At 33.5% G+C, this 13,115-nt stretch overlaps 1 protein-coding gene across 1 annotated transcript; it reads right to left on the bottom strand.

Annotated features, from left to right (window-relative positions):
- Nucleotides 1–1,464: 1,464 nt before the first annotated feature.
- On the bottom strand, nt 1,465–2,358 carry LOC110096838 (protein GLUTAMINE DUMPER 2-like). The gene has a single exon (XM_020822963.2). It carries the CDS (start codon nt 2,328–2,330, stop codon nt 1,755–1,757), a length of 576 nt encoding a protein of 191 aa, XP_020678622.1. The 5' UTR covers nt 2,331–2,358; the 3' UTR covers nt 1,465–1,754.
- Between the last annotated feature and the right edge of the window lie 10,757 nt (nt 2,359–13,115).

Genomic DNA, 13,115 nt, shown 5'->3' on the forward strand with positions numbered 1-13,115 from the left:
TATTATATAAAATTTAGGTAATTTTTTGATAACGACAATCAATTCTAAATTAATTAATAATTATGAGTCTTAGAGTGCTTATTAGGATTCCGAGTAACTGAGGTTTGGCATTTGAGAAGTAAAATCCAATACTTTACATTTTGCTCTATAGGCGCCACAGCACTATGGTAGTAGGTGCCCAGGCATCGAGCTCTCAACTTTTTGGGCATACGCTAGAGTGACGGGGAAGCGTCGTTGCGATGCTAGGTCTCAAGTGAAGATGTTATGGGGGAATCTAAAAGATTTCTTAGGAGCACAACAGTGCTACGAAAGGTAGCATCACTACTTTAGGTCAAGTTAATTATTTTTAAATATTAAAACTATTTAAAATCACTTGTGAATCCCATTTGCACCCGAGCCTTGCCGAAGAAAAGAGGAGAGAGGAGAAAGAAATAAATGAGAGAAGAAGATGAAGAGAGGTTTAAGAGGCCAAAATTCAAAAATGTCTATTCAACTAGTTGGGTAAATTATTGGGCTTGAGGTAGGCAATCTATACTTTATTTCTAATTTCAATTACAACATATTTATATGCTTATAAATGTATTTTTCTTGAGTTTGAAAAAGGTTCCACCATATAACTTTTAGTAAATCATTACCCACACTATTATGGACAATTTGACTATAAGAATATGAAATTTTACTAATTGATTGCTCATTATGAATTTTTGAGTTTTATGGATAAATGAGTCGCTTTTGAACTTCAGCACAATTGATAAAGTGTGTCAGATTAACATTTTATACATCCCCTAAAAGATTGGAAAAATTTTGAAGAATTTGAATATGCATCCAAATTTGGGATTACTTATATAAAATTCAATATTGCATTTCATCATCATGCATTTCATAGCATTCTAGAGCTTTGTTACGGAAGTGAAAGTGCACTTTAGATTTTGTATTTGGGCCCAATGCAAATGTATCTCTGTTGTGGGCTACAATATTTTTCTTTGACTCTGAGATGATTCTATATAAGAATACACTGCTTTATTTTGGCTCTGCTCTGCACTAGCCACAAGATTGTAAGAGGTGGTAATTGGGAGTTACAAGGAGGCATTAATAAATGGACATTCTTGCATTCATATTCATATATAATATAGCATGCCTAGCGTTGAGTAAACACCAACACTTATTTTATTGATTTTAATACTGAATTGTGGATTGAACTTTGAGATAGGGAAAAGGGTTAAAGTACTGAACTTTATACTCATACTATTTCAGGCAAAGACAAAAATCCTACTAAGTAGATTGAGTCTGATAAGAAGCAAGATATTTAGTTTTGTAAGGTACATATCACTCCATGCTATGATTAAGAGAAATATTTAATATTTTATTATGATTCATTACAGTTTTTCTCTATCTATTTCCACCTTTTCTCAACAAATTTTGAACTAATAAACACTTTTTCACTATATATATAAAAAAAGATTATTTTCGAAAAAAGAAATCAAATAGTCATATTAAACCCCACTTACAAACAAATCATACTCGCTCAGCCAAAGAAAAAAATTAATATATATATATATATAAAGATGGTTAAGAAAATCGAGAGATTATTAGGTGTGGAGTGCGGATAGGGAGAACCGTCCGCATAAGCATTGAGTACCTAGCGGTACCCGCACTCGGTACCGCTGAGTACCGTTAGACATTCAATACTTGTGCGAACTGTGCGCACTACGCACTTAATAATTTTTCAAGAAAATAAGAGGAAAACGACCATTTCAGATGTGATTGTGAGTCGAGTCACCACCTGACACGTTCACCGCACAGTTCTCTGTTACCGTCTCCCCGCCGCCGTCGCTCTCGTTCTCGCCTATCTTCGCGGCGGCGGAAGGCTGCTCGTCTCCACCGCTGCCACTGAAAGTGGAAGCGCGGCTACGAATGGGATTGGCGAGAAATATTTTCTTCTCATCTCCGGCCATGATGACGACGAACCGTTCTTCCAAATCCGTCGCCTTCTTCTCTTGCGCTTCATCTGCAGCTTTTCCGAGGCCACCGGAACCAGCTGTCTCGCTCATATGTTCATCGCTGTCGACTCTCTCGAGGTAGCCCGAAAGCTTCCAATAGGAGCAAGCGAGGACGAGTAGAGCGAAGGTTATGAGGCCTAACATCGACGCCAGGCCACCGAACAGATACGGCACCGGTGAGCGCCATGGCGCCGTGTGTACGGCCGGTGGGATGGCTTCCACCGTTGCGGCCATCGGAGCTAGTGGATTAGGATCGTTCAAAGAGATGCCAGGCCTCATTTTTAATTCTCTTCGGGGGTCTAGAGAAGAGGAGGAAGAAGAGGCCAGCATTAATACAGGGGAGATGAAAAATCTGTGGGCAGTCTATGTATTTATAAGGAGGTGGATTTCATGTGAGGAAGAACCTAAAAGCTGGTTAAACAAGCAACGGTGCTTGTAAAATTGATTGTAAAGTAGTCATGAAAATTAAATTATTATGATTAGAATAAATATTATTTTAATAAAATTGATTAATATTTTTTTATAATTATCATTGAATAAATTGAAAATAATTAGTTAAGCTATTTGGGATGGCTGCAAGTATTTTGTAAAGTTGATTGTAAAATTGTTGGAGATACTAATTTTCTAAAAAATTGTTATGAATATATTAAAAATATTTTTTTTAAAAAAATTGAATAACTTTTTGTTAAAGCTATTATATATTAAGAATTATGATTGTTAAAAGAAATTTCTCATCATAGTAAATTTTTAAAGCACTGAAAAAATATCAAGAAAACTAGATGTGTTAATATTTGACATAATCCGAAAATCCGGCGTGAAAATTTTGGAATAAGGTCAACCCAATTCGCAAACGAGTCGGGTTTGAGTTCCATGATTCGATCCTTTTGAAAAAATGGGGTGGGTCCGGGATGATTCGGAAACCCGAAAATGACCCGATACGGATCTGACCCTAACTCCCTCTTACACGAAATCCCGATTCCCGCCTCCACAGCCGCACTCGATAGTCAACTCGGCCCAATGGCCTCGCCAACGTCCATGTTCGCATATTCTGTTATCTCGCTGCCGTCTCGCTGCCGTCACGTGGCCATGCCTCTCCCTCCGCCAGTCCCGACGTTCCTTCCTTCCTCTTCTCCGGCTTCGATGACACCCTTCTGATTCTGGCGTCCTACGGCTTCGACGAGACTAGTAACCTCTTCGACAAGGTTTCTCCCATTCACACGCTTTTTCGGCCATAACCCGTTTCGTGTCGAGTAAACTCAGAAACCAGACGGGTCGGGTCCGGGTTGAATTTTATGACATGTTTGCAGAAAAAAAAGGTAGGGATTAGGTTGTGTCAAATAGCGTTGAATCAATTCTGAGTTCAACACAAACCCGATCTGCAACCCGATTTTGACACCCCTAAAGAAAACAATAATCAAATTAAGGTGTTGTAATTTGAGAAGTAAAGTAGTGAAAATATTGTCCTAAACAAATCCTAAAAAACCATCTAAAGGTTGTTTTTAAAAGTGATTGTATAGTTGTTATGAAAAATCAACTTATTTAAAAGTATATATATTTTTCAAATCGATTAATAATTCTTTTATAATTATCATATTTTTATACATTTAATCATAAAAATAATTTTATAAAATTCTTTAATATAGTAAAAATAACAATAATCTTTTTCAAAAAAAAAAAAAAACAAGTGATTTTCTTGGGGAATACACTAGGTGAGCGGTTTCTTGGGGAATACACTGAATGAACAGGCTTGCGTTTCTCTTCTTTTTATTGAAGCCTGCTGTCATATTTACTTTTTCATTTCTCTCTTTTTCCTCATTGAATGCTAAGATGCCATTCTTTAGAGCAGATAAGCGAAGGCTAAATATCTGTAATGGGTTGGCTCATCAAAACGTTGCAAAACTTGTTTTATTTACGGCTGCTAGCATTGAATACTTGGTTGCTTGCTGCTTATTATCATTTGGCCTAACCAAGTAATTATTGAAAGCGGGCGTTTGCTTGCGGGTTTAGCAAACCAACGTGTAATACAGCAAGACTAGGAGCAGTTAATGCATGGCGACGTAAAACTGAATTTTTTCTTAGTGAAATTGTTGAGTTAATGGCGCAATTGTCTGATGTTTCTATTTTTTAACATTTTTTTTATAGCTAAAAGATGCGTCTAAAATAGGCCTTTATTTTTGTAATGGATAATGTCAATTTTTAGGACTCAATGGTTGAGATGTCAATAAATGATTTGGCTCGAAAAATTTGGTTTTTCGTGAATGTGTTAATAAATAAGTTGGGTTCGGGTAAGACATTCTGATCCGTTCATTAAATAGGTCGAATTCGAGTTGACCTGAGAAGTCAATTTTGATAAAAATTTGATCAATTTAATATTTTTTCTTTAATTTCTTTTATTTGTTGGTATAATCTTCCTATTTTTATCAATTAATGTAAAATCTATATATGATTAATAAACTAATAAAAATATTTTTTTTTAATTAAAACAGGTTATCTTGTCAAGTTTGGGTTGCTATCGGGTCGGATTCATGTCAATTTTTATCTCTTTTAGCAATCAATTCGGGTTCGAATTGACCAAAATCGGGTCGGGTCAATTTCGGGTTGAACCTGACCCCGACCCCGATCCTTTGACCTATTTTGATAACCCTACTCCCTAATTGCATATTATATATTATGCATAGCAATTGTCCAATATTATTTTGTTATAAATATTCGTTAGGTGTTTCTTATTGACTAATTAGAGAGATCTTTTCAAAATAGTAATAATAATAACAAGGAGAGAGAGAGAGAGAGAGATATGGGGTGATGGCTAACATTTACCTAAAGTCTTTATCTTTTAAACATAATAATAAACAATAGAAGAAGTATTTATGAAATATTTACTCATTGATATTTAACTTATGGCTTAATGGTTTGCGCTTAGGCTTATGCTAGAGAAGGTCGACTTGAGAAAGTGTGATATGGGCCACAAATTTCACATATTAGACTTGTGGAGAAGATTCTATAGTAGATTGGAGAGGGAAGTGGGGTTGTTACATGTGAGAAGAATATCTTTCATATTATGTACATGTTGAAGTTTTATAAAATGATAAGTAAATATTATAAAATTTTATAAAAAAATATTATTTATAAATTTTGAGATATACAAATAATATTGGGGGTATAATATTTTAGATAAATGATCGTTTTTTACCTTTTTCAAATTTCTTGAATATTACAATTCTTCCTTTTTTTTTAAATTTAGTTCCTTATATTTACTTCATTCATAAATTGTTAGACAAACGAGAGAACTTCTATCTCATATCTTTCTCTTTTTTTTTTTTTAAGTTGCTTATTTTTCTGATCTATGCTTACACTTTATTATTTTCATTAATTAGATTTTTTTGCTTCTGAATTCTCTAACACGGAATTTCAATATCCTTTTTAGTTTTTCAATATAGGTTAAGTTGTTCCACACCTCAATTTTATCTGTTGGCCCTCTCTAATTTTTATTTGTAACCATTGATACATTAGAAATATTATGTTCAATTAGGATGTGGTTTCAGGTTCTACTTCCTCTTCTTTTCCTGAACTGACTTTTTCTTCTCATCGTGGCTTGCCGGCGTTGTTAATTTCTGAGGATGAGGTTAGGTCGCTCGCTAAACCTTTTGAATTCTCTTTGGTGGGTCGTTTTCCGGGGCGAAGGCCCTCCGTCGATGCCATTCGGAAATTTTGTTTCAATCTTAAGTTGATTGGGAATTTTTCTGTTACTGTGGCAAATCCTACGTCTGATGTTTTGTTGGATAACAATAGGGAGGATAATGTTTTGGGTGTAAAGGTGGTTTCGGTTGAGGCTGATGCCTCTTTGTCTCCAAATGCTTTGCCTTTTTTTCCTTCGTCTGTTGGATTAATTCAGTTGGCTGGGAATGAGGGTATTGAGATTAATAATCTGGTATCTGATTCCAGTGAGGGATTGATTTCAAATGGTGTTATGCAAGAATCGGGTCCTACAATAGGTGATGGGTCGGAACTGAGAGTTTCTCCATTTTCTCAAAACTTGGTTAATGTGCATGTGAAGTTAGTGGAATCCAATGTTGCCCTGGGTAGTAATTCTGAAATGGTTGTTGGGTCTCATGGTGACTGGTTAAATAATTCTTCTGAGGAGAATTCGGATTCTGATTCATTTTCAGATCCTGATTTTGAGTTTAGCATGGTTTCGGGTAAACCTTTGAAGGTTGCTCAGCGTGGAAAATTTTGGAATCGAGGAGGTAAAAGAAGATGAGCTGTTTGATTTCTACTGGTTTTGGTGTTGGTTTCGATTGGTTGTTGCAGGGTAATGATGTGGTTGGGGCTCCCATCCTCGTTGTTTCCTTGTGGCAACCGTTGATGCTTCTTCTGGATGGTCCCTGCGAATACTCGAGGATGTTGGTAGTCCTGGCTTCCTACTGAACCTTTTTTTGGAACTTAAGCTCTTAGGTTTTATTTTAACTGTTGTAATTTTTAGAGAGCTTTTGTTTTGGGTTGATCTTGTATTCATTCTTTTTTGTTATTTTATATAAATCTCTTTCAAAAAAAAAAAAAAAGATACATATGTTGATAATGCTAATTTACATGCAACTTTTTCAATTCTTTCAATTATCTCATATGTCCTAATAAACCTAGGACTCAACCTCTCTTTGACCAGATACAAAAATTCCTTTCATTTATCTAATTTTTAAGAGCACAAATCTTCCAACTCCAAATTCAACAATTCTATGCTTTAATTCATAATAAATTATAGGTCTCCCTTATTCTGTCTTTGATTAACCTAATTTTCTTAGTAGCTTAATCCATAAATGATGGACCCATCAAAATAAATAAATAAATAAAATGGTGGACCTATCAGCTGCCTCTTTGAAACCTCAATCCAACTTAGTGGAGTAATGCATTTTTATCATGCAAATATACTTTATAGGATGTCATCTTGATGTTAGATTTATGTATAGCAATTATTATAGACAAACTCTATCAATGAAATAAGATTTTTCTAGCTACCACTAAAATCCAAAATACATAGCCCTAGTAAGTCTTCTAAAACCTAACTTATTCTTTCTAATTAATCATATCTTCGGATGTTTCCGTGAGCAGTAAGCTTTATCAACTCTGTCAAACTTCCATGTATATCTTTTCATAGTCTAATGGTGAATTTATCAACTCTGTCAAACACAATAAGACTAGAAAACTCATGTAGTCACATAAATTTCTTCATAAATATCTTCACAAAATTTAATTTCAGCTGAATCAGTCTAACAAATAAGCAAAAATTGTGCTGACTTTGTTAACCTATCAATCACCAACCAAATGCGATCATATCCTTGCATAGATCTAGGAAAGTCGTCATAAAAATTCATTGTTATATATTTTCATTTTTCACTAAAATATTGATAACGAACATAACATTCCACTAGGCATCCGATATTTAGCTTTCACCACTTAACATGATTCACACTTTGCCACAAAATCAGGTACATTCCTCTTCATCCCAGTCCACCAAACCAGTGACTTTAAATCTTTATAGATTTTGGTATTACTTAGATGAATTGAATAGCCTAATTAGTAAGAAGCTTCATGCAAAATATTTTGAATTAGATCCAAATATTCCTTACTTTTTATTATAAAAAAAAATAATTATAAATCAAATAACGCTTAAATATATTATCAACCAACTTATCCAAATCAAAATGACCATCAAAGAAAAAGGAAAGGCTAATCATTCATAGGGTCCTAAAGTTAGAAAACGATTTGCTGAAAGTTTTCTTTATTAGGGATCAGAAAACATCACCAAAGGCTATTAAAAGGAGAAAGAAACTAAGCTCGGTGGCAGTCGCCTTCAAATGGCTCTTTAGTACTGTGTCCCATTGATGTCTTGGTTACTTGTATCAATGTAGTACAATTTGATGATATGTATCGTTTAGCTTAGGGCCTTAGGCCTCAAGCCTTGTCATAATCCACTCAAGAAAAGATATTACGTTGTGCATCATCATATAAAGGTGCAAAAGGAGCCTAATTTACTTGAAAATAGTCAATGAATTATGATTGATGAGCTTTTGCTTCAGTGGCAGGTGGATAATAGATAAGAAGGGGATTTATATAATATAAAATATTTAAATTTTATTATATATAAATAGCATTCAAAACATCCAAATAAAATTAAAATAACATTCCCTTGCATTACAATCTGCCACCCCGTCACCATCACAATTGTTAACGCATCTTTCACTGCATCTCTATTTATCATTGAAACTCTAGATCCCATCGATGAAACACCATATCTCGTTGAGATCATTGTTAGCAAAACTCTGCCTTTGGTTACTGCGCCTCCATCTCTGACACCCTAACTTTAGTCTATGCACCCTGGATCTCGTTGAGATTATTGCTCGTGAAACTTGGACTTTGATCTCTAACTTCTACCGCATATTCATTGACATCGTTGCTCCTTTCATGTTCGACCATTCAAATATTGTTGGACCCTCATCGTTTTTGGCATGATAGCTAACTTCATTGACGGAATGCGAGATTAGGCAAATAATACAATGTAGATTTTAAAATCTATAAATCCTAATATTTTGAATGTTATTATATGATATTTAAAATTCTCACTATTTTTTATTGCTGTCAATATATTAAGACTGTTTTTTTAGCCTATAGACGAGGCCAATATTGCATTTTCTAAATAAAATAAGTGAGTATATATTGTTCCATCAAATTTTATTTTGTGCATAAAATTTATAACAGATTATAAGAATCTATGAGATCATATACAGATAGAGATAATATAAGGTCGTAAACAATTTTGAACTTTAAAAGTTTATTATTTAAATAACTTAAGTCATATATTCTCTTATATATTAAAATTTATTAATTAAATAACTTATAATAATTTATTCTTTTAATTTAGCTCTATTTTCCTATGATTTTTAATAGTTTTTTTTTTTTAATTTCTAACAAACTAAATAATTTTCTCAACTTTCAAAAAACAATATCTAATCATATCCTATGATTATTTCTTCTTTAATTAACCTTAAGGTATTAAATAAATCTAAATATACTTCTTATCTTATAAGCATTTAAAATAATTTATTATCATATATATATTTGTTCTTATATGTTTTTAATTTATATAATAATTATTATTTTCAATTTTAAAATATTATATTATAAAAGTATATCCAATACATATTTATATTCTATATTTTAAATAATAAATATATTAATATTTGTATTTTTAACTCAGCATCTGATCAACAATATGAGTTTTGGTGGGGACTGCCATTGAAGATCATAGCAGTGGGCAACCTTTATTTTAACAAAAGGATTGATATTACCAGTGAAAATAACTTTTCAAAATAAGGTTTCCTTCAATATAGAAACTCTTTTCTAAATGATGTTGATGAGAACACAACTATGTCAAAGTGATTAGTGTTTGCCTTGAAATATCAGTATTAAGAAATATTAAGTGTTAAATTGAGATGAAATGGGTTTGGGTAGAACCCGGAATTGATCTGGGTCTAATTCAGCTGACCCAAACTTGACCCGGTTTTGTAAACGGATCAAAAATTCATATCCGAACCCAACCCGCCTGGTTATCAGTTTGAGGCAAAATATCAGTATTAAGAAATATTAAGTGTTAAATTGAGATGAAATGGGTTTGGGTAGAACCCGGAATTGATCTGGGTCTAATTCAGCTGACCCAAACTTGACCCGGTTTTGTAAACGGATCAAAAATTCATATCCGAACCCAACCCGCCTGGTTATCAGTTTGACTCGACCAAGCCCGAGAGCGTTTAACGCGAGCACATGCAAGACTGTGGGCAAAGGCGGACCGAGCGAGCCTCAAGCGGGATAGCAGGTGGACCGTGCGAACGTCGAGCACAAGCACGTGCGGGACATGTCAAAATAGCATTAGCATGCATAACTCCATCGACACGAATGATAGATCTTCATCGGCAAAACCACTAGATGGTGTCAACAAGTAGTCACCTATCATCAGTATTAGTGGGGCATTGCCCTCTTTTATGAAAGACAACACATTTAAAGAGCGACAACAATCATCATCAACAATAATAATATGTCATCAAATGCTAAACATTCATAACTTTCTCCAACACTTCAAAGTTGATTTGAGAAATGGTTTAACCCAATTATGTTGACTCAATTTGCACTAAAATTAGGATTTTCTCAAGCTAGCTCAACCTAATGTTTAGCCATGTGAATCCATAGTGATTATCCATGTTATCTCATTTTATGACAAGCCTTACTGACATAATTAGTATTAGAATTTTATGCCATGCAAATTAGCTACATATATTTGATAAATGTCAAACCAAGGAGTGAAGCCTGACATCATGACTAGGAACTCTTTAATTTGATGACGTAAGTTTTAGGATATGTTATTTGTACAAAAATAGCATGCTCATAGGAATTGTATGCATCATTGGTGTAATGAGAAGGGGGTATCGATGTTTTTAAAATCAGACTGGACTGATCGGTTTGACTGTGAACCGCTCTGATCAAGTTGGAAAATTGAATTTGCATTGAACTGATACGAATTAACCAGTTTTGACTGTCAGTTCAACTGGTAAATAGTCGAACCGGTTCCGATTTGGTTGAACCGATTAGTTCAATAAATATTTTTTAAATAAAATACAATTTTTAATATTAATTTTTATTTAATTATTTTTTAAATTTTAAATATAAATTTAGGAGCATATGTTTATGTAAATAAATTTAACTATAATATAGAACTCTAGGTTGTCACATCATAGAGCTTTATTTGCTACTTATTATTTATGCTTTACATTATATAAAGAGAACCACTTAAAATTACTCTATGATGGAGCACTAAAAACTTATGAGAATTCTATATTAATTAAACTATCAAATTGTTTGGGATGTAAATTTGAGTTGAGAATGTCTATAATTTATTAAAGTTAGGAATATAAGTTTTTTTATATTATAAAATTTATATTTAAATTAAATATAATAATAATTATTATTATTATCATTATTTAGAAATTTATATTATTAAAAATTTTAAATTTTAAGACCTATTTATTATGCCTATAATTATATTTATTATGCCTATAATCACATTAATGATCAATCGAGCTTCTTAATAAGCTTTATGTTAAGCCTCAATCAAGTTTGTTCATGAGCTTTAATCAAAATAGTTATGTATTATTTGTTAAAATTTTAATTATAACATAATTTATATTATATTTGAATAATTTTAATCTTTATTATATCATCCGGTTCAACCCTGGTTGAACATTAAATTGTGAACCTCTCATTTATGTTCGTTGTCTGATTTGATTTTCACAACCTTAGGTAGTGGCAGAGCTAGCCAAAAAAATTTTCAGCAAGGGCCTAAATTTATTTTAACAAAATTTTTCTTAACTTTTTTCATCCTGATTTGGATTAGCATCGGTAAGTTTAAAGGAAAAAAATAATAATAAATCCTAACTATAATTAATTTATTCTAATTTATAAATTATTTGTAAATCAGATAAATATCAATTATGATATATTAAAAATTAAAAAAAGCTAGAGTCCACTACTGAAATATCAGCTCTAAAGGCAAGAACTATTGTTTGCCATACGTCACTCCTGAATGTTATTGACGCTAATGATCTGCAAATGCTGCACAAAAGCATGCTAAGCAACACCGTTAGATCAACAACATTCATGCAAGTTGACAGAATGCGTTCACATGCCCCTCAAAGAAGCTCGCACATCTTGCCAATAAGAGTTTAGTGATGCATGACATCCTGTTTACAACAAGCAATGGGTAACAAATAGTACAACATTATGCCATCAAATATGTAACATTTGTACAAGCGGATATAAGGCATTCATAGGCCCCTTAAGGGAACTCGCGCAACATTCAAATGACCACTACTTCCCAACTACAATTTAGTGCTACACGTAACCTACATGCAATAAGATATGGGTAACCAATATCGTAGTGCTACATCACTGGATCCGCAATACTCATACAAACGGACATAAGACATTTACAAATTCCCAAATGAAACCCTATGCATTGCTCGAAGGGAGTTATTTGCACAGCTGATCATTGCAAAAACACCCCCTCATGCGTTAAAATATGATTACATGCATGGGCTCTGATAAGCGTGATGTATGCATACACATGATATTTGAGAATGCTGCCCGGGATAAGAAATGAACTCAAGTTCGAGTCCGATCATTCTATACGAATAAATAGAAGTCGACATGGCTCGAACTGTCAAAAACATATACGATCACATCGTTGATCGGGATATTTATTTTATATGTTCAAGTTAGGCCTTCAAGGTCTATCACAAGACAAATTCATTTATAAAGACATAAAGCCGATGAAGATCCCGATCCTCTGTCGACAAATAGATAGAGTCGATAAGGTTCAACCAACCAAAAGAAATTGTCTATAAGCACCCTGCTGATGACCGTATTGATAGAAGATCTCAAACAGAGGAGACCCCATGTATTTGAAAATGCCTCCCAAATTCTCATAAAAATTCAAAACTCAAAAAACACAAGAAGCTAAAATATTTAAAATTGAACTTAATCATCAAATACTTAAAGTAAAATACTTATCCACCCTACGTAATAGTTTGTCAATATGAAAAAATTTGAAAATCATTTCACCTCACGAAGAAGAAATGTCCGGTCGAGAATATCATTAGGATTCATTCCCAATGTATCTCTAGCTAGTAAGGACATGACACGTTTTCTCTAACTAATGGTTTCGCTACCAAATGACACCATAGGTGAATGGTTATGACCGAGATACTCTGACCCAGTGGTTTTGCTAACAAATGACACCATTAGGGGTGCAAGTGAGCCGAGCTGGCTCATGAGCCGAGCTGGCTCATGAGCCGGCTCGAGCTTGACTCATTTATAGGCTCACAAGCCGAGCTTATTGAGCTCATGAGTTGACCTCGAGCTCAAGTTCGAGCTTGAGCTGGCTCGGCTCGTAAGCTCGCGAGCCGGCTCGAATAAATAGTAATATTTTTAAAATACTTTTTTTATTTATTAAATTTAAAATTTAAAAATTTAATAAAAACCACCAAAGTTTTAAAAATTCCCGCCTAATTTTAA

This window comes from Dendrobium catenatum, unplaced genomic scaffold, assembly GCF_001605985.2.
Source record: "Dendrobium catenatum unplaced genomic scaffold, ASM160598v2 fragScaff_scaffold_1676, whole genome shotgun sequence".
Taxonomy (NCBI): Eukaryota; Viridiplantae; Streptophyta; class Magnoliopsida; order Asparagales; family Orchidaceae; genus Dendrobium; species Dendrobium catenatum.